This window comes from Meles meles, chromosome 2 (assembly GCF_922984935.1).
Source record: "Meles meles chromosome 2, mMelMel3.1 paternal haplotype, whole genome shotgun sequence".
NCBI classification, from domain to species: domain Eukaryota; kingdom Metazoa; phylum Chordata; class Mammalia; order Carnivora; family Mustelidae; genus Meles; species Meles meles.
This window is the reverse complement of record NC_060067.1, coordinates 202,780,746-202,803,425: the sequence shown is the minus strand read 5'-3', so window position 1 is coordinate 202,803,425 and position 22,680 is coordinate 202,780,746. Positions and strand designations below refer to the sequence as shown.

Genomic DNA, 22,680 nt, shown 5'->3' with positions numbered 1-22,680 from the left:
CAGGAGGGCCCCCGGGAATAAAGAACCAGAGTGCAAAGCCAAGATGCGGGGCCATCATGTGTTGACGACTTCCTAATTTAAAATTTTTCTACATTGTGCTGTATAGCAATTCCATAGCAGTTATCTCCTTTGATCCTAAAAACCCAGTGAAGCCATTCTTTTAGTTATTGGAAATGCCCCACTAAATGCAAATATTCAAAATTGGTAGCATCAATTTTAAAATAGGTTTAGTCTGCAATTGGAAGCAAAGCATTACTAGGAACTGGACTAAGGCTGGACGAGAAAAGTAAAGGAAAGGTAAACTGCTTTGGGGGACCTGGGAGGCCTTTCTTTCTCCCTGCCCCTACCCTCCAAAAAACTGTTCCAACTTTGACCAGATTTGACAAAGGGGAAGAGTTTTGTGAAGTGCTGCTTCCATATGCGACGCCTCAGAATACATTCCAAACTACCTGGCCTTGCTGCCGGATTTAAGTGCAAATTAATGAGACAGTAGCGCTCAAGAAGCCTCGGGGCTGACCACCAGGCTGAAGGACCAAGAAACGGGGTGGGCGAGTCAGGGGGCCCCGAGGAGAGGAAGCGAGGACAGGGGGCGGGCCTTCCGTGGAGAAACCCCACCCCTCCTTGCTCGTCGCTGATTGGTGGCGGCGATAGGCCGGGAGGGTGGGTGTGTCCGGGGAGGCGGGTGCGCGCGCGCTCGCCGGCGTTGGAAGACCGGAAAGGAGGCGGGGCCGCGGCGGCGCGCGCTCCCGGGACGCGCGCGGCTCAGGCGGCGCGGATCGCAGGGAGCCGGTCCCGGGCCGGAGCGGGGTCCCTGGTGTGCGTGCGGAACGGGGCTCCGGGGAGACGGTCGCGATGAACACGGTGCTGTCGCGGGCGAACTCGCTGTTCGCCTTCTCGCTGAGCGTGATGGCGGCGCTCACCTTCGGCTGCTTCATCACCACTGCCTTCAAAGACAGGAGCGTCCCGGTGCGGCTGCACGTCTCGCGGATCATGCTGTGAGTGCGGCGGAGGCCCGGCCGGCGGGGCGGGGCGCCTGGACCGGGCCGGGGTGGGCGCCGAGGCCGGGCCGCCGCGGGCAGGGCGTCCGCGCCGCCCTGGGGAAACCCCCCCGCCCTCGCCCCGCGGCTCCTCAGCGGCCCGCGCCCCCGAGGACGGACGCCCCGGTGGACGTCGCGAGCTTCTCGGCTTCCCCTCGAACTCCCACCTCTCCACCGCGAATTCCCGGGCTTGCTCTTAAATTTTAATTTTGAGTGTTCCTCAGGCCGGTGCCTCCGCTTCCTTCCTGTTCCTCACTTCCCTCGCCCACGCCCGGCCAATGAGGGAGCAACACAACAGCAGAGCCGCGCCGCCGCCGCCCGCCCGCCGGCTCCCGGGCCGCCTCCCGGCTCCCCGCTCCCCGCTCCCCCGGCTCCCCCGCCGGCCGCCGCGCCTCGGCGCTGCCCTCTCAGACCGGACTCGGCCGCGCGTGCGGGCCTTCGGCGGTTCTCTCCCGGCCGCCTTCGCGGGGGTGTGGGGGGGCTGCCTCCTTCGGGGGCTCTGCCTTCTTCGCGGGGGGGGGCTGCCTCCTTCGGGGGCGCTGCCTCCTTTTGGGGGGGCTGCCTCCTTCGGGGGCGGCGCGGACTCGCAGCCGCTTTGAAGTTGGCGGGAGAGGGTAGGATGCGCCGAGAGCCTCCCACAGCCCCGCTCTCGGATTCCGCGCCGGCCGTTTGAGAGTCAGCGGGTTGAAGAAATCTGCGAAAATGCCCCAAATGGGATTTCAGAATGACGTTGTCATTTCCATTATGCCGGTTTTATTTTACCTTGATAATTTGTGTTCGCCGGCACATTTTTTGATACGTAGGTGGGGTTTTTTCCTTTTTCTTTTCTTTCTCTTCCTTCCTTGCCCCCCCCCCCCCCCTCCGGTTCTCACATCTTTTCTGTTCCTTCTTGCATCAAGTTCAGTCGTTCTTCAGCCGTAGTTTGCTAGATTTCTTTGTTGGAGTCTCCGACAAGCCAGTCATCATCGAATAGCTCCTGTGCTGTGAAATGCTGCTTCCAAACGCCACCCCCCGCCCAACACACCTTTTTTCCCCCGCTACTGCTGCTTGCTAGATACTGGTTTTTAGATTCAAGTAGACACCTGCACTGTTTGCTGTTGTTAATCTTGAGTAAGTTTCTTATCGTCCTGGGCCTTAATTTCCTTTTTAGAATAGAAATAATACCCAACGCGCAGGCTTGTTGTGAGGATTATTTGAGGTAATTACGAAAAATTCACTGTTGGACCTCCCAGACACACAGGAAGCACTCAGTAAATACAGCAGCGCTTATCATCTCATCTTAATTTTCCCGCCTGTAGTCCTCTGTGACCTTCTGCCCCGCCACCAGACTCACTGACAGCAAGTGTTCACACTCCCTCCGAGCACTTTTCACACTCTGCCCCCCATTTTGCTAGGGATTCTCTTTTAAGGTATATGCTGTAGCTACAGACCTAATTTTTATATAGGATTAAAAGTTTTATCCTCTTTTCCCACTTGTAAGTTTCTCTGATTTTTTACTTCTTGCCCTTCCACCGGTGCCTCCAACAAGATCCTGTCTTTCACTTTAAGGAACTGTGTGAATTGTATGTGCTGTTATGTTTGAAGAGTGATAAAACTTTTATCTTTATTTTTAGAAAAAATGTAGAAGACTTCACTGGACCTAGAGAAAGAAGTGATCTGGGATTCATTACATTTGATATAACTGCTGATATCCTTTAAGAAAATATTTTATTGCCTTCTCTGTAGTGGTATAATGATACATGTGTTGTTTAATGATTTTGGGAGAGGTACAGTAGTCTCACTATCCCCTGAATCAACCAAACTTTAGAAGTTTCTATAGGTATATTTCCATTAGTAAAATAGTTTTAATATCTCCTCATTTACACTTGAGAAAATTTATTTATGGATTCTTCAGTTATTATTTTGTGAACCGATTTTAAACTTTTCACAGAAACGTTAAACAGATTGAAAGCTTGAAGAGAGTTTGAATATTTCGGAAAGAAAAAAATAGAATCAGGTTGTTTGGATTATAGAAAGAAAAATGTTAGCAGTGCTCAGCCTTCCTAGATCGAATATTTCATGTACAGTCCCAAGTAATATATCCATATTTCATGATAGCAGAGAGAAACATATGTTAAAAAAGTTAATTGTCACCTGTTAAGGTTTAGAAGGTCATTATCAGTATGATTATTGGCAAACCATATTAGAGTTTTGCCATTATGGTTTTCTTTAATAAGTACTTTTATAATAAGAGTCAACAGAAATCTTAACATTTATAAGAGTTACTTTAAAATGGGAATGATTTAATCTTTTTCTTTTGAATTTCCACCATTTGATAACTGTCCATTTTGGCCAATGTAATCTTTTATGGTCTTAGCTTAATATGTTGGCAGCATTGTTCTCTGCCATGTCGTCTGATCACACCTACCTTTTTAAGACCTCAGGATTAAAATTGGCTATGGTGATTGCACTGTCCGGACTTCTGTTAAGCCACTGTCTGAACAGTCGAAGCAGATGACCAACCCGGGGAGTTTACCTGATAGGGCTCTTGACTGCCATGGAATTACTTTAAGTTGATTTTTTTAGAAATAAAGTGTTGGGTTTAGAAGTAGACTAGAAATTAGTTCTCTAGGCACTTTGTGAGGAGATAGAGTAACTGTCAGAAGAGTCTTGTGGGAAACTTCGTATATCTGCTTTTAAGTTTTTGTGTCATTTAAAACAGTCCAGTAAGAGGAAGTTTGGATCTCTTCCGCAAGTAGTAACTTTATCTGGAGAATTACAGTGAAATTTCCTGACGTCTCAACTACTGTATTTATATATTCTCAATCTCATCATTTGTAGTTTTTCTTAATGCTACTGCTAAAACTTGAAATTGGGCCTGCTTTTATAAAGAGCTATCTTAGACTTCAATTCTAAAAGCAGAATATAATGACCATGTTGCTATCAGTATGTGTAAAGGCGTGTAATAAAATGAGTTAGCCATTTACATATGATACTTAATAAAATCCAGACACTTAATTCGTTTCATTTTGCAGTGACACCAGTCTTGTAATTAATCATTGTGATTTTTTTTTTTGCGCTCTGATAAGCTGAGGAAATCAGATTGACATTCAGCTGCATATTCTTACCAAAGCACTTCGTGGACTGAGACATTTTGATCTCCGTTGGCATGTGCTTAAAAGCAACGTGAACATTTTATTATATTTCGTTTAATTACATGAGCTGATTCATGTTTGTCTGTCAGTAAATTTAAACTATGATGATTGGTTATACTTTACAACTTCTGTGGAATTGAATATGCCTCAAAGATTAAATCCTCTTTCTTTTAGACTTGGCTGATGTTATGGAAAGCTAAATTTTGTATTGTTCTGTGACTTTCTTATTAAATCATGGTTAGAGGCACAGGGGAATGATGCTAATTGAAATGAGATTTTATAATATATTTGTCTTTTATGTATTTTTATTAAACTAGTGTCTCAGTATGTTTCTGAGCCACCTCTCTTTTTTCTATTTTAGTATTAGTATTACTGTGGATAATTAAGATTGATTTAGAAGTTGTGTGCTGCTTTATGATTTTTATGTTCCTTAATTTGTTTACATCTAGAGAATATATTTGATTGGAATGTTAAGCAGTTGTTTCTTTATTTATCAGCAGAATATTCAACTAAAAATAATGTAAGTATATATATATAGAGAGAGAGAGATGTATTTTAATAGATCTTTAAAATCTCATTCTTTATGAAAGGATATAAATCTTACATATTCAAAATATCTGACATGAGTCCTTCGGTAAAAATCATAAGCCTCTGGAGAGGTGACTACTAAGAAAACATCTCTTTGGGTTGGTAGCCTTTTTTTTTTCTTGTTACTATAGCTGTCTAGTATTGTTGTCCCCAGAATGTGATGCATGCAGGGTAATCTCTAGGTATGTAAGGAATATCATTAAGAGCTACTATTTCTTCTCTTACAGAGTTAGGAAGACTTGCCAGTTTTTCAGTTCATTAGCTTTTCACTTCATGTTAAAATGGAGTGGCAACTGCCAAGCTCCTGATCTGTACTGGAAATGAGAACTCTAGCTATATATTTTTTGTTTAAAAATAAAAGGAAAAGAAGCTAAACTGTATGAATACTTGCAATATGGACTGACATTCATATACTCAGTCCCGTAGTCAGACGGTCACATGTCTCCGACAGCATGCAGATCCTCTGGGGGAAGAGGAGGAATTCTGCAGGGCAGAAAGGTTGACCATTCTGCAAGCAATTTATTTGTTCAAGTTCAGCGTTTTATAAAGTTGTACAGTATAATCCAGTTCAGTGGGTGATGTTACATAGTTTTAAATAAACAAATCTCACAAAATGGAAAAACGGCTTAAAAACATTCCTGCAGAGAAGTTACACATTGAAAATAACACAAATGGTTCAACCACATGTAAGCAGCAGGAACACAGCAGAGCTGATGTGTGTGTTCCTCTTTGGAGCTGCTCAGCCACAATAATGGATTAGAAAAAGAGAGAACCTAGAAAGATCTAATGCAAAGTTGGCTGAGAAAATTCAACATTGGTCAAGAATATTATTTGAAATGCAAATTTACGTTCATTATCAGTGGCGATATATCATCTAATGGCAGTATTAATGTGTACTATGTACAGAATTTGTAAATAAATGCATATTTGGGGTTTGTGCTCAAAATAATTTTTGCACAGATCTTTAGGTACCATTTCCAGTGATAAGCTCAGAAAGGCTGTTGTTGAATTAGGAGTGTACTAAGAAATGGGGATGTGGAGTTGCTGTACGGGTATAGGATTTTTTAAGCTGAAGTATTCTTTCCATAGCTTGGAGAAAAGATGGCAAGATACTTGAATCAACAAAATCTGTGACCTGTGTTTACAACTCTCATTATCCTTATATGTAATAAAAAACTATAAAGATAACACATTCTTTAATCCTATCAGGTTATCTTAAAATCCGCCTAAATATTTGTATTTTTCTTTTGATGTGAGCTGTTCTGATCATCTTACTGAGCTGTATAGCTACAATTAACATCTCCATCTGTTGAGAAATATTTTCCTTTGCTTTGGAATTATATGGGATTCACCAATTTCAGGATTTAAAAGTAGTCTTTTAAATCATAAACTAGAGCTTATCAGAAGTTTTGTCATTAAAAGCTACTGAACCATTAGATTAAAACACTTAAAGTTATTACTTTGTGACTGAAATTTATTGGTGTAGTCTGATTTAGAGCTTTTGTTGCAGATGAGAGGAAGGACTGAGATTTTTATATAGGATGTTGCTAAAACAGAAATCCCCTGAAAGTGTTAAGTGAATGATTGTGATAAATGAATTAAAATACGAAGGTGAAATCCATGGAATTAAAATATGCTTCTGTGTTGTTTTCACCCTCATGTTTGTTAGCAGTGTAGTCTAGAGGTGATTTGTAGTTAGCGATGCGTCTACTTCGGTATTTTATTCGAACTGTGTTCACTTTCAAGGGATGAAAACTTTATCTGCTGATTGACTTGATTAGTTAACTGGAATTTTTAGTACTTCAATTCATTTTACATTCACTTTGAGCATGTCTTTTATGCCAAATATTTTGTTAGGCCCTAGGATTACTGGGTTGTGTAGGTTTTGATCCCTGCCCTTGAGAGTCAACAAAATGTTAGAACATATAGAAAAAGCTATTCTGAAGGTAAGAGTAATGACTGTATATACACATATCATTCTATAGCTCTCAACCGATTATTCGAATTAATATGTCGCCTTCTTGGTGACAGGTATATCTAAATTATATTCATAATTCTGGTTAACCCCAGTGTGACTAGTAAGTTAATACAACTGCGAACTTGACAGATCACTGCTTTGGTGAAGGAATAAATGTGCATTAAAAAGTCATTTCACTTTGGCATATCTTAGATATATATTCTTCAGGCTTGATGTTTTTGTTTTATGCTAGAAAGAGGCTTTGTGGTGAAGATTTGAACCTTCTTAGAAATAACGTCCACATTTCTTTTCAGCGAATGTAGTCACCACACGCTGAGCAACTGACCTTCGAGGCTAAATAATAATGGATGATAGCTTACTAAGAACAGATTTCTTGGGATTAATAGCGGTCACAGATGTGTTTTTCTCTGCACTTTATGCCCCTCATTTTCCAAACAGAGCTTGTTTTTGATGTGTCAAAATAGCAGATTAAAAGAATTGACTTCTAGAACATTCGATAATAAAACGATGTGTCTATGATTAATGTAAAGAAAAACTATTTAGAAGGCTTCATTTCTTTAATGATTCCTTGGTAATGTAAAGACCTTGGAGATACATAGATATTCCTGACCTAATCTGGCAGCAGAGACCTGTGTGAGGAGTGTGGTGGCGCAGGCGTAGCTGTCTCAGTTTCCCGACACTTTGCAGAGTCCACACTGGGCTGGAGGCTCTCAGAAGTTTTACAGGGAAAAGTGATTTAGGAGTATGTTTGCTTGCTTTCTGGTGATTACTAATCCCTCTGTTCCTCCAAGGGCCCCATTCTGGAGTGCACATGAGTCTAAATAAAACCTTAGAGTCAGCTTTGAGGGCCCTAAGCAATGATTTGCTTTAGGGAAATAATCTTTTGTCCCAGAAAAGTTCAACTTCTTGTATCTATCCACTTGTTATTTTGTATGGTCTAGGATTTTAGAAATTCCCTGAAAACATGTATTCATTAATGTAAATTAAAGTATTTGCATAGCACTGCTTTTAATTCGAAGTGACAAAGTTGTAAGTTCTGATGAGTTATCTAATTAATTTTCATTTTAATGTAGGCTCTGAACCAAGTTGTCCTTTGGGACAAGATTGTTCTGCGAGGTGATAATCCAAAGCTGCTGTTGAAAGATATGAAAACAAAATATTTTTTCTTTGACGATGGAAATGGCCTCAAGTGAGCAGTTCTTTGTCATTTTTTTTTTTTTTCTTAAGGTTTTATTTATTTATTTGACAGACAGAGATTACAAGTAGACAGAGAGGAAGGCAGAGAGAGAGAGGGAAGCAGGCTATGCGGGGCTCGATCCCAGGACCCTGGGATCATGACCTGAGCCGAAGGCAGAGGCTTTAACCCACTGAGCCACCCAGGCGCCCCGGTTCTTTGTCATTCTTTACATGTAATTAAATATGTGGGGGAGAGAATTATTTAATGTAGTTTTGTTTTTAAGAAAGTGACTAGAGGGTAAAAAGGGGAAAGTTGAGAGACAAGAAATACAGATCTGAACTGGAAGATTGGGTAGAAACACTGCCACAGACACGGGTCTAAGTTGAACGCTCAGTTCTCGTGCGGTAAGTGAAATGGCCCAGTCGCACTGAGAAAGGCCCTTAGCTGTTTATGCTGTGACCTTTGCAGGGGGCCTGGGCTTGCCCACCTGGAGATAGGAACTGCCGTGGCAGGGGCTCCTTCTGGAATGGGAGACAGATTTGTCAGGGGGCCCTTCAGGAGGAAATAATTTGTGTATCTAGGATTTGTGTGTCTAGCTGAGGTTCCAGCTGTGCTTAACTTCTCTGAACCCCCTTTTCTTTCATGCACAGGGAAATAATTAGAATAACAGATTTTGGGTCATTTTAGCTCATAAGCTCTGTGAGTAAACACTGGAAAGGAATTTAGGGGAGAGCTGTTGTAACCAGACCTCAGGTTTTGCAGATGAAAAATTGGAGCCATGAAAGATGATTTGATCACAGTCTTGACAAGGAGAGAATTCGATTTCAAATCATCGCCTTCTGATATCTAGCTCAGATCTCTTTCTATATTCTCTCTCTGTTTTACTCAATTAAGCTTTTTGACCCATAGCTCTAATAACTGGCACTGTGAGTGAGTTCAGTTAGGTCATTATGGGATGCCTGCAGATACAATGCTGGTTTTCCAGCGTTGTTCCTGGATTTCAAAGACTTGAGAGGACTGCTGTTGGTAGATTAGGATTCCGTTACAAATAGCTGGTTATGAAGTATTAGAACCCCAGTGCTTGAGTTAAATGTTTTTATTGAACTAAAAATGTTTCTGCTGATATCTAATAAACATGTTTGTTCTGTCTTTTTATAGGGGAAACAGGAATGTCACTTTAACCCTCTCTTGGAACGTTGTACCAAATGCTGGAATTCTACCTCTTGTGACAGGATCAGGTCACGTATCTGTCCCATTTCCAGATACATATGAAATAACGAAGAGTTATTAAATTATTCTGAATTTGAAACAACATATTTTTATACTTAATGAGTCATATCTTGTTTTTCTCTTCCCTTGCATCTTCATTTGGTTGTTACTTTTCTTTTTTTGTGGGGGTGGTTTAAGAACTAACATCAAAGGCATAGTTGAAGGGGAAAGGTTAATGTGCTACTTAATTTTACAAGCAAAACACACACACAAAAGGCCACCAGAATATTATAAAATTATAAAAACAAGACAACTACACAATAAAGATTTGTAAAAAATTTATGTTTGAGGTATTCCCTGTATGTCCATGGTTCCTTACGGAATATACAGTGAGCATGAAGGGTAGTTAAAACTTTTAGGTGCCTGTGGAGTTAGAAGAACTGTATTTTATGCCTCGCATTCATGCAGGTTCACAATGGAGGTGATGCAGAAGTGGACATTCTCTTTTTAGGGTATGTCGCATTACCGGAAAAATTAAAGAATGGTTATTTGTAAGATACCTGGTTTACAAAATAGCCAGAAGTGATGGGATTGTATTCCATTTGTCTCTGGAATGCCCCATATGCTTGTTTTCCTTACAGGTGACTAACAGCTTTCTCCACTTAAAGACTAAATACCTCTTTATATGCTGTAAATCATTCTAACTCATTTTAAAGTCTCTTAAGTCAACCAAATATGTGTGTCTCAGTGCTTTCTCTAAAAATGTTCCTTTGTATTATCTTTGTGTGAATTTTTAGCATTGCCATTGAAAGTTGAAAATGTTTGCATGGTTTACCTTCTGAGTTATGTTTGTTCTTGTGAGCATGCCTAGTGCCACTGAGTGGTAGTTATTTAAAAGTTTCTAGGTCCACATTTTAATCATTATTGGGGTAATAATATTTGTTGGTGCGCTTTTCCACTTAGAAGCACTCCCATATTTTTACTGTGTGTTATCCTCGATGATCTAACGAGGTAAGTAGTACAGATGTTAGCTCTTTGCAGATGAAGAAACTGAAACCTGGAAGTTTATTGAATCGCTCTGAGGATTCATACCTAGCAAGGAAGATAGTTAAAACTTCAGTCATTCTCTAAGCTTATCTTTTCTCCTGTAGCTCAGAGTATAGACCAGTCAAAATTCACTTACAATTTTCATTATGTTTTATGTTACCCTGGACACCCTCAAGCTGCCAACAACTTGTGTAGAGATAATACCTCATTTCATTCTCTGCATAAATTAATATTACATATGTTAAAAGTAGAAGAATCCAGATGTATGTAGAAATGATTTAGAGATTAAATGCAGAATAATACATGGTTGAATATATGATCATATTGAACGTGATTTTTTCCTACACTGAGCAAATAAACAGCTCAAGGAAGGAACTACAAATCAATTACCCTTAAAAGCAAGACCAAACACTGTAGTTACACTATCAGCAGTAACCAAAAAGGGCTAATGTTTCCTATGAATGGGTTTCAATTAACAGTTGTTGTATTTACCTCATCGGAAATACATCACCATTTAATTACGGTGGTTTTTACAGCTGTTGTATGTGAGAGCATGTGTTCCTCTCGAAGGTCAAAGCTGTCGTATCATGAATACCAGACTGGGTTTGGCTCCCAGCTTTTTCACTAAACTGTTCAGGGTCTCAGTTTCTTTATCTAAAATGACAGAGTCGGACTCACTAACTTAAATAGTGGTTCTTTTATATACCACACAAGTCTATAAAATTTGTGCTATCCGTTCAGCAGAGAGATTGAGCAGAAAAGCACCTTAGGAACGTGAAGGCAAGGAGATGAGCAGGAAGACTAACCCATACCTGTTCTGTGCTGATTGGACTATATTTCTGTTAGATTTTTATGCCCAGAACATTTAACCTCGCTGGTACAAATAGAACACATGGAAATGTAGTCCCTAGATGTCAAAGCTGAAAAATTGGGTACGTGCATTCAGGAAGGTGTGCACAAGAACTCGGCAGCCCTGACCGGGAGCAGGCACTTGGCTTAGTCCCTCTTCCCTCGGTGGTGAGCAGATCGTGGGTTTGCTAGGGGTGAATGTTGACCTTTACTCGAGTTAAAGTGTACCTGACAAGCCTACCCGCTTTCTTGGAGTTGGGTGAGGAAGACGAGTAGAAAGGCGCAACTAGCGCAATGATTAATAAACCGTTTCTTGTTTTTGCTCAACTTGGGGAAAGTGCTAGGACAGGAATGCTCCGGCATGGGAGTAAGAAGCCTCTGTCTCAGGAACTCATTGTTGGGTGTGCACGGCCTTGTCCGTTGTCCACGATCCTACGTGAAAGCAGATGGCTTCGTGCTCAGTTTGAGAAGTGCACCATCTACCCTCAGTGCCCGTGTTTCCAGAAGTCTTGGAGTCTCCACACAGGCCCAAGGCTTCAGACTTTCAGAACCCTAAGTCTTATTAGAAATGTCTGAGTCCGGACATTCCCAGGACACTGGGGAAGGAGAAGAATTGCAAGATACTTGATCTAAAATACTTGGGGTTAGAAATGACCTGATCTATATGTGCTCACAGACTCCTTTTCTCCAGCAGGTTAACCTAGACATGCAGCTCTGACTGTGTTTTGTATTTCCCTGATGGATGACGTTTGGTTTCTTTATGCTTCAAGGAAAATAGTAGAAAACTTCAGAAGTTCCTAAGGGTGTAATAGAAAAGTGGGTTATTTTGAATTTCCTTTTTTGGAATTGTTTTCCAGTTCTTTGGTGGGTCTGGCTGGCCTCGTATTAGCACTAAGAGATGGGCTTTAAGGTTATAGTGAACATTTTTTTTTTTTTTTGACTGTTCTATCTAAAGCTTAGCGATCTAAAGCTTTGGATCCTTGAGGTATACGTTAGTGGACGTGCTATTTTATAATATCTTGGATTTGACACGAAATGGGTGAAAGGGGAAATACCGTAAGCTGTGAACTTTGGTAGTAAACAGCACCTGTTCCTTTCAGAAGCTTTCCTTTCAGCAGAGAGCCCGTGTGTATTATCTGTGACTGCCAGTGATTTAACAAGATGGGTTTCAGAAGTTGTTGTGTGTTTTGCAATTTGGGAAATTGTTTACTTCACAAATAACAGATTCATAAAAAATTTCATGAAAATACTGAAGAGATGTTTGAGGATTTTCTTAATTGCAATAAACAGCCTTTTTTCTAATGAAAATGAATTTTGTTTAGTAGTGAAAGTATGCATTTTAAAAGACTTCCAGATTTCTGCTTTTTATGTGAAGCCGCTGAACGAAAAGAAAATGGATGAAACCAAGTCTAAGAAACTTAACTTTTTGTCTTTCTCTTTTCTTTCCTTTCCTTTTTTTTTTTTTTTTGGTGGGCTGGGGGGTGGGGGGAGAGGTAATTTACTTCTAAAATATCTTCTCCAGACACTGTATGCTCCTCTGCTAGACTGTAAGCTCTTTGAGGGCAGTCTTGTTGGGTTTATCTTTGTATCTCCCCAGCGCCTAGCATAGTGCCCTGCGCGTCATAGGCGCCCAATAAATATTGATGATGAATGAAGTCCTTGTCTTTATAATGTGGCCAAATCACGGGGGTTGCTTTCCAGTTGACACTCTTCTTCCTTTGTGAGTGCTGCCATTTCCCTCTTGAGCTCCTGGTGATGTTAGATCTGACTCTTCTTTCCTTTGGGGCCCACTTAGACTGCTCAGTCGTGGCAAATGCTGCCCTTCTGTTTCTTTGACCCAGCTTTGGATTATAAGAGAGCCAAGGGATAGTGCCTGGAGGAGGAGATTGACATGGAAAGTGCTCTACTTTAATACAAGAAAACCACCACATAGACCTGACGGTTAACAGTGTCAAGGTGCATGTGCAGCTCATGAGGCGGTGGGTCAGAAGCTCCGTCTTTGCCGAGCCTCTGCCCGCTTGGGCGCATGCGCTGGCTTGGCTGACTCCTCACCTCTGGCCCAAGGGGCGTGCACGGAACCCAGGAGGTTGTAGAAATTGCAGTTTTCCTTTTTATATCGAGAGAGAGAGGAGTTTTTGACAAGATCTAGAACGTTTCCAGAAAACTCAAGACAACCAAAACAGTAGAAATACTCTTTCAAGAGCAGGGAATCAGCTGAATTTAGAGGGTCCTTTTATTGTTGTTGTTGTTTTTTAACATAAGGATAGGTTATCTGGGATGATAAAAGGTCAGCTAGGTTTTGCTTTTGCTCGTTTTCTCCAAACCTGGGCAACCGTGTGTCAGAACCTTAATCTTAGGCATTTTCCCTTGTATTCTCATCTGCTCTGCAGGTGGTAGGTTAAAGCAAGAATTCAGGGCTCAGTAAAATGTTGCCTGATTAATGGGTTATCCCTGCAGAAGGAAAATGTGTCACTTGAATAGGTGTGCCCTGCTCTGTCTGAAGAGACCTCAAGCTTAAAGTAGCTTCTCAGCTGGGCCTTTCCTTCCCACCTGACAGCAAAGCAGCATTTCCGCTTTGGAATATGTGTGGTTGATTCACTGCTGCAGCTCTTGAGTATAGTTGGAAACGCATCTGGGAGTAGAAAGTAAAGGTTCTGCTCAGCACGGGATACCTGAGACAAATAGTCTCTGCTCCTAAATGCCACCGTGTCTGTGTCCTTCGCCCCACTGCCATATAGGCTCAGAAGGGCTGTAACCTACCCGGGAAAGGAGGTGAGTACGAAGGGCCGGAAGGAATCTGATGGCTGGGATCTGGAGGAGGAGGATTCTGAGCTGCTCTAAGGGGTCCAGAGCAAGGTGATTGGGCTTAGAGGGAACTAGATTCCATTAGAAGAGGCCCCCAAGTTGTGTGGGGGCCTTGTCCCATTGCTGCAGTCTCCCCTGCTGCTTTTAAGACTCCCCTAATTGTTGAGGTGCCCGGATGGCTCAGTCCGTTAAGCGGCTGCCTTCGGCTCAGGTCGTGATCCCCGGGTCTTGGCAGGCGAGAATTCTACCACTGAACCACCCATGCTGATCCCCGGGTCTTGGGATGGAGCCCCGCATTGGGCACATTGCTTAGCGGGGAGCCTGCTTCTGCTTTTCCCTCTCCCTCTGCCCCCTTCCTCCTCTGTGCCTGCTCTTGCTCCAAATAATATCTTAAAAAAAAAAATAAATAAATACTCCCTTCCTTTTGTACTATGTATGCAGAGACAAGCAGAGACTATACTACCGTGGGAATCCTGTTCACCTGCATTTAAAGATTTGCAAGTTCTGTTACATTGGAAGAGGCAGACGGCAAACTGATTGCTCTCAGCACTGAAGAGCTCAAGTACTCTGTTAATTAAAATGACACTATCTGTTGTAATAGCTAAACTCCAAAATTTGAGTAGCTCAAGCAAGTAAGTTCCTTTTTTTTCTTCTGCAAGGAGCCAAGATGGTGTCCAGGCAGCTTTCCTCATGATGTGACCGAAGGACCCAGGGATGTACCATCCTAGGATGGCCATCCCAGGGCTCACTGCCCTTCAACCTGGCTGATCAGGGCCAAGTGAAAAGTGGAGGAATCTTACCTGCTTAATTAGCGTGGCCCAGAAGTCAGATTCCAGGGATGAGAACTAATTGCAGAATTGTGAATAGGTGCAAGGAGTGTTGGGGAAGGACAGTGTTTTCTTGGGTGCTCACTTTCCAGAAACAACCATGAGATGGGCGAGGAGCATAAATCTTTCTTGCATAGCTAGTCTGTCACATTTTGCTTGTGCTCCCAGTGTCCCTGATGCCAAGCAGGGAATAATCCATTGATTCTTTTGGACATTATATAATATATAATATATATAATATATAAATCATATAGATAGATAGATAGATATCTTGGAGGGGGCGGGGGTCTCACCTAGTGTCTAGGCATTCAGCATTTTCTGAAGGTGAGCATATTAGGTTTTAAGAGTTAGGTTTTTAAAGCAACTTATCAGGCATCAGAGTTACTTGACAAACCTAGTATTCCCTCCTTAGAGTAATTTTTATTTTTTAAGTTTCAGTGAAGGGGTACTCAGTTTCTATTGATTTTTTTTTTTTTTTTTTTTTGTCCTGGTTGCTGCTGTTTGTATCACTCAGTGCAGTTCAGATATGCAAAAGACCTCTCAGTGAATGCTGCGGAAAGCTTTTGCTCTACTTTGATCTAGTGTTGTCCCTGCGTTTGGACCTGGAAGAGATACCTGGGAGTCAGACTGTTGAGTACAGGTAATTATAAACAGTTGAGAGCCTCAAACTCCTGGGATGCCATCGCTTCCATATAAGGAGCGTGCGCAGAATTTGTGTCACGGAAAGCACACCAGCAGATAACGCACACGCCGCGCAGCCACCGCTGACTACCTTGCTGACCTTCCAGCTCGCCCCGCAGGTTCCTGTTGCCCAGTCAACGCACTTCTTTATCTCTCTCCCTGGATTATTTCGTCAGGTCCTCCCCAATCTCTTTATCTTTCCCCTACATAATCTCATCGGCTCCCTGATATATACAAGTGTACATACACATCAGTTTCACCATGCGCAGAGCTATGTTTATTTTGTTTTATCCCTAGCTCTACACAGGGGACATTTAATACATATTGAATGAATTAATGAAAAGCAAGAAAATGAGTGTGATGAGTAACTTTTGGTTCCATTTGCTTAGACTGGTATCTCAGTAATATCGCTTGATGATAATGCTTAATATTAAGTAATGTTAAATAGGGATTGGGAGAATTTTTTAATTTAAATTTAAATTTAATTTCAATTAACATTAAATTTAATTTGTTAAATAGGGCTTGGGAGAATATCTTTTGCCGATCTGATGTTTGTAGTTGGGGAAAAGGAACACAGAAAAGCGCACGAAATATTTGTAGTAGTTCTTTGAAAAATTACACAGCACACACCTCCGTAACCACTACGCCAAGCCTCCCTCCCTATCTCTTCTGGATCACAACTTCCTCCCTCTCCGCTGCCTTCACTTTTGCCTCCTTTTCTCGCTTTACTTGAAAGTTTTTACCCTCTGTGTTGCATCATGTTAGTTGTGCTGTCATGAGCAGTAGCAACATCTCGGTGGCTGACAAAAACAAATCTGTATCTCTTGAATTGATAAGGGTTTATGGTTTGGCTTAGGATATACTCCTCTTGTCTCTTCATTCCAGAATCCAAATTGGAAAGGACTGTTCCCTTTGAAATAGCAAAGAGCAGGAGAACAGGAAGAAATTCTCGATGCCCCTTACAGCCTCTGGTTGAATGTGACAAGCTTCATGTCTACTCTTTTAATTGGCTCAAGCATGTCACATGCAAAGCCTTTGACCCAAACTCAAAAGGGTGGAAATGTGAATTCAATAATAAAATAGTGCAAGTCTCATGCATTTCACAATCCTCTTGTGGGGAAAGGGGAGGGAATTCTTGGGAGTAATGACATAACTTCTCAAACATCCCTAAGCAATATAATTTAATTTTATTTGGTTATGAACGTAAGTGAATCCTACCATAGGAATTTTTTGAGTCTTGCTGCTTTCGTTCAACAGTAAATTGAGAGATTCATTAATGTTTTTGTGGGAAGCTGTAGTCTATGTATTTTTGTTGTGGAGTAATAATTGTAATATAGTAATGCATAACAGTCCATAGTCTGCAGAATGTCTTCATCTGTTCCCAATTGATGGACAGTTGCTGTGGGAATTCTTACACAGGGAGCCTGGTAGACATGTCTGTGTTTCTCTAGAAATGAGATCTTCAAACATTTTTGTTTGCATAAGATATGGAGAATTTGTGGGGGAAAAACAAGAATCATGAATATCATTAGACGTCTAAAATTTTACATCTTGTTAAAAGAGTAGAAAGAACGTAATTTTTGGCATAATGTAAATATTAACATTTTAAAGTACAAACTGTTGTATTACTTCAAGAAATATATCTAAATATATCAAATGGAATAGAAATACTGTAATGATTGATAGCCACAACCATTTATTTAATGAACACATCCTTAAGGTTAAAAACTTTATTCTTGGGGCACCTGGGTGGCTCAGTGGGTTAAAGCCTCTGCCTTTGGCTCAGGTCATGATCCCAGGGTTCTGGGATCGAGTCCCGCATCAGGCTGTCTGCTCTGCGGACAGCCTGCTTCCTCCTCTCTCTCTCTGCCTGCCTCTCTGCCTACTTGTGGTCTCTGTCTGTCAAATAAATAAATAAAATCTTAAAAAAAAAACTTTATTCTTTTTTCTTCTTAAAATCATATTTACATTCCTTTTCCCCAATAAGATTTATCCTAATGGGTACTAGTACAGATAGTTCTATTTTCAAAAGTCTTTTCTTGGTAACTCTACCACACGTCTTTGCCGTCAAAATGTGTATATAAAATCTTACAGAAAACCTCAGCTACTGCAGGGCTACGTAACAGAAAGAGTTACCAGCTTTGAAGTCAGAAGTATCTGGGTTTGGATTCTGATGCTGTCACTTTCCGGCTGTGTGAACTTGGGTAAGTGAGACTCACTTTCCTAGCGGAGTCACCTGCCCACACCTCATGTCTGAGATGGACCGAGTTGTACGTACTTGGCATTGACTGAACTCCCCGTTAGTGAGCTCCCAGCACCTCCATGAGGGAGATGCTATTATCATTCCTATTTTAAGGACAAGAAAACCCGAGATTGACTTGCCCGAGGTCATGAGGGTATTTAGTGGTAAAGCCAATATCCAAGCCCTGGCATCTGCTCCTCCCTCAGGCTGCCCGTTCTCCTCAGAAACAAGGGGATGATCATCACTCTCTCTCAGAACTGCTGTGAGAAATAATTATGTGTGGGAAAAGGACCCTCTAGCACTCTTGCAGTATAGCAGGTTTTTATTATTTCTATGAAGTGTTGGGCATGTGTGGGGGGTGGGGGTGGGGAGGGGAGCTGAAGCAACAGAGCTGAACACTTCAGAGTTTAAAGTGTCTCAGCAAAGACATCCCTCCCCCCTTACGTAGAATTATAGAACAAGTTAGGTAGTTACTTCCCTTGATGCAAAGTGGTGCGTCTACTCCACTGTTTTTCCAGTAAAAATGGAAAAAGGCCAATTTCTTAGCTCAGTCAGATAGATTAACTTATTAATGACCATGAAAAGTACGGGAAAATCTGCCCTCATTTTAACCATGTGAAATAGAAAGGACGAGAAAAATAATCAAGTAATACATGTTTGGCTGAAAGTTGGTGCACAAGACAAAATGCACCAGCCAATGAAGGAGAGGGTTTTCTTCTGACCATTGTAATTGGGAGAACATTCATTTCTGCAGAAGAATGTCTCAAAAGGAAGAAGGCTTAGGGTTTTAGAGAGGTGAACACGGAAATCATGAAGAAGGACAGAAGCCTTTAGTTCCTGGAATGTGTGCGTGTGGGGGGTGATCCCGAAGTGTAGCTGCTTCCCAGAACCTCAAAGGTCATGAGATTTCTTAACCACTGCTTCCTTCTGGGAGCAGTTCAGAAAAGGCTCAACACTGTCCTTGGTATCTGGAGAGCACAGAAGACTGCAGAATCATCCCACAGCACCGTGGGTCCTTACCCAGAAAGTGACAGTGATCAGGGTAACACATTAGAAACCTAATCAGGGGTCTAAGCGATGAGGAGCACGAAACACAGCTCTATCACATGGTTTATCACTTTCAACTTAAAATCCAGAGTTCACAAACCGTCAGCTCTTTACCCCTGATTATATCACAGCGATAAGTTCAATTAAACCAGTATTTATTCAACACCTTTCCCATCAAGTTCTAAATATTTATGTAAGTCAGCGCATCACATTATTATTTCCCTCCCCTGGTCATTTGTCTACTTATAATCAATAACCTTTCTGATAATGAAATATTCCTGCAACACTGTAACAGGTTGCAAATGCTTCCCCACTGTTCTTCCTTACTAATTAGAAAGTCAGTAACCCAGCCACCCTATTCCTCCCCTCCCACCCCCCAGCAGCCCTCATTTTGCTTCCTGAGATTAAGAGTCTTATGATTTGTCTCCCTCCCGATCCCATCTTGTTTCATTTTTTTCCTTTCCTACCCCCCCACCCCCCCAACCCGCCTCTTACGGACACTGGGAAGGGTGTGTGCTATGGTGAGTGCAGTGGATTGGGTAAGACTGATGATTCACAGACCTGTACCCCTGAAACAAATAATACATTGTTAATAAAATTAACAAGTCCTAGAAGGTTTATGGAAAAGAAATCTTTAGGAAGGAATTTTGTGTGTAGTCAGGACTGGCTAAGATTAAAATAAATTTAAGTAAATGAGTTTTTTTTTAAATTTTTTTTTTTTAATTTATTTATTTGACAGAGAGAGACACAAGTAGGCGGAGAGGCAGGCAGAGAGGAGAGGAGGAAGCAGGCTCCCTGCTGAGCAGAGAGCCCCGCGCGGGGCTCGATCCCAGGACCCTGAGACCATGACCTGAGCCGAAGGCAGAGGCTTTAACCCACTGAGCCACAGGCGCCCCGAGGTTTTTTGTTTTTTTTTTTTAAAGATCTTATTTATTTGACAGAGAAAGAGAGACCGCAAGTAGGCAGAGAGGCAGGGGGAAGTAGGCTCTCTACTGAGCAGAGAGCCTGTTGCAGAGCTCAATCCCAGGACCCTGAGACCATGACCTGAGCCGAAGGCAGAGGATTAACCCACTGAGCCACCCAGGCGCCCCAGTAAATGAGTTTTAATATGAAAAGTAAGCTGGGGCAAAATAAGAATTCGGTTTCTTTCTGTTAAAAGAACAAAGTTTTCTTGGGCTATTGGTCTGCTCGTAATAAGAGATCGTAAGATTTTTCTTTACAGTTTAAAGTTGTCTGCCTGCAAAAAAAAGAAAAAGAAAAGAAAAGAAATCAGTAGTGGACCACTTGCCCATGTGAAGCAACTGACTCTTGATTTCTGCTCGGGTCCTGATCTTGGGGTCCTGTGATTGAGCCAGGGATGGGCTGAGCGCTGGGTGTGCAGCCTGCTTAAGACTCTCTCTCTCTCCCCCTCCGCCCCTCTCCTGCTCTGTCTCTAAAGAAAAAGAAGAAAACCAGTAGTCTCCCCTCGTCCGGGCTTACTGTGATCCGCCGGGTAACCTCGTCCCTGAAGCAGAGGCTCTTCCTCCTCACGCAGCAGCATCAGAATGTCAGCAGCCGGCGGGTGCTGTGTCACCGTGCTGCTGTCACAATGCTGACGTCACAACGCGAAGGTCACAATGCTGACGTCACTCCCCTCCTCGCCTCAGGTAGGTGTTTTATCTCACAAGAGGGGGGAGTGCGGTAAAATAAGACCCTGTAAGAGAGGGAGAGAGCACGTTCACATTTATTATGGTAGAGTTGTTCTGTTTCGATTAGTTACCGTCCGTCTCTCACTGTGCCCAAGTGATAAATGACACCTCATCGTTCTCGTATATCGGGAAAACAGTGTATACAGGGCTGAGTGCTCGCACAAAGGCCCCATGTCTGGTGCCTTTGCCCAGTTTCGCCTCATGGTGGCATCTTCCACAGCTGTCCGTGGAGGAACTCCGGGCCCAGCGAGTTCCCAGAGTTTAATAGAGACGGACGGACGCAGTGCATTGCTCTCAACGCCCATTTAGAGACATGGCACGGGAGAATAGTTTTCTATATAAGGGACGTATTTTTTTTAATTCAGTGTAACCTGTAAAGTCACTGGACGGCAAAGTAACTTTCACCAAGTTTCCCATTTCTTGATTTTAAGTATTTCTTTACAGTAAAATGTTTAAGGACCAAATTATTTCAGAAAGAAATAATTCAGGGCACTGTGCTCTGTGCAGACAGTACACCTCGATGGCCTGGCATTTCATTTTGCCTTCAAGAAGTGGACATTCTTGGGGCGCCTGGATGGCTCAGTGGGTTAAGCCTCTGCCTTCGGCTCAGGTCATGATCTCAGGGTCCTGGGATCGAGCCCTGCATGCGGCTCTCAGCTCCGCAGGGAGCCTGCTTCCTCCTCTCTCTCTGCCTGCCTCTCTGCCTACTTGTGATCTCTCTCTGTCAAATAAATAAATAAAATCTTAAAAAAAAAAAAGTGGACATTCTTCACCACGCGCGGCTATGTTCTTGTGAAAAGCTGTGGAAAACTCCAACAGTTGGGATCGTCTTTTTCGCAAATGCGCGGCTGCTGCAGATTACTGGAGCTCTGGCGCCCTCTGGTGGTGGTATTGGGGAAAGCATGTTAGAGCTCAGCATTTCTGGTTACCCTATGGCTGGCGAAGGCTCACAATAGACAACACCGAGGAGAGGAGCGTAAAGAAAAATTACCCGTGAGAATGTGCACTTGTCAGTTCCTTTTGTCTTCCCTCACATAAAAATTGCTAACATCTTTGAGGGTGTTGAGGCCAGAGAAAGCAACATCTAATCTCATAAACTGAGAGTAGGCTCAAAAACCAGTGTCGTGGAAAAAAAAATTACACCTCGTTGAGAGATGCTAACAGAAATGAATGTTTCATCACATGTGTGTGTATCGTGCCAACAAATCCCCTCTCACTGAAACAAGCCAAGTAAATTTTAAAACATCACTGCGGGGCGACTCAGTCGGTGGAGCCTCTGGCTGTCGGTTTCAGCTCAGGTGGTGATCTCAGGGTGGTGAGATCAAGTCCCGCATCAGGGTCTGCGCTGAGTGCTTAGGATTCTCTCTCTTCCTCTCTCTGTCCCTTCCCCTGCTCTAAAAAATAATAAAGAGAAAAAATAAAATGTCATTGAGAATTAGATTGAAAACAAACCCACTCACGGTATGTAGAAAGAGGTATTTTCTGGACAATTTGAACTATAAGCTACAACAGTAGACAAGCATTTTACTTCCATCATTTTTATGTTCTTAGGCTTAGAGAGAGTTCCTTTAAACAGCATAAGGATGGGTTTTAAAAATGCAATCTGAAGTTCCCTATCTTTTCATTGATGGTTATATGAGTATCAACCTAATTCGACTTATTCTCTCTTCTTTGTCCTTTATGTATGATCTGTGCTTGTTCTCTATGCTTGTTTTTTCTCTTGTTTCATTTTGAATTGATTGAGTCTTTTTGTTTTAATTTTTAATTATGTTCAGATAGCCAGCATATAGTACCATCATTAGTTTTTGATGTAGTGTTCAACGATTCATTAGTCGTGTATAACACCCAGTGCTCATCACATCACGTGCCCTCCTTACTACCCATCACCCAGTTACCCCGTCCCCTCACCCCCTCCCTTCTGTGACCCTCAGTTTGTTTCCCAGAGTCCAGAGTCTCTCATGGTTTGTCTCCCTCTCTTATTTCTTCCCCTTAGGTTTTCCCTTCCTTCCCGTACAGTCCTGTGTGCCATTTCTTATGTTCTGTATATGAGTGAAACCATATGATAATTGTCTTTCTCTGCTTGACTTACTTCACTTAGCATAATCCTCTCCAGTTCCATCCATGTTGATGCAAATGGTGGGTATTCATCCTTTCTGATGGCTGAGTGATATTCCATTGTGTATATGAACCACATCTTCTTTATCCATTTGTCTATTGAAGGGTGTCTCAGCTCCGTCCACAGTTTGGCTGTTGTGAACATTGGGGTGCATGTACCCCTTCTCTTTACTACATCTGTATCTCTGGGGTAAATACCCAGAAATGTAATTGCTGGGTCATAGGGTAGCTCTATTTTTAATGTCTTAAGGAACCT

The 22,680-nt window shown here is 42.2% G+C and overlaps 1 protein-coding gene across 1 annotated transcript; it reads left to right on the top strand.

Annotated features, from left to right (window-relative positions):
- The first annotated feature begins 713 nt into the window (after positions 1-713).
- On the top strand, positions 714-9,465 carry SPCS3 (signal peptidase complex subunit 3). The gene is made up of 5 exons (XM_045996207.1): positions 714-995; positions 2,651-2,724; positions 4,615-4,691; positions 7,811-7,926; positions 9,073-9,465. Exons 1-5 carry the CDS (start codon positions 853-855, stop codon positions 9,203-9,205), a joined length of 543 nt encoding a protein of 180 aa, XP_045852163.1. The 5' UTR covers positions 714-852; the 3' UTR covers positions 9,206-9,465.
- Positions 9,466-22,680: the final 13,215 nt, after the last annotated feature.

What these genes read in the sequence shown, in the direction of transcription:
- SPCS3 (XM_045996207.1), top strand. Translation starts at nt 853, where the DNA reads ATGAACACGGTGCTGTCGCGGGCGAACTCGCTGTTCGCCTTCTCGCTG. An exon ending in CACGTCTCGCGGATCATGCT is followed by an intron (nt 996 to 2,650) that starts GTGAGTGCGGCG and finishes CTTTATTTTTAG; the next exon opens with AAAAAATGTAGAAGACTTCA. An exon ending in TACATTTGATATAACTGCTG is followed by an intron (nt 2,725 to 4,614) that starts ATATCCTTTAAG and finishes TAATTTGTTTAC; the next exon opens with ATCTAGAGAATATATTTGAT.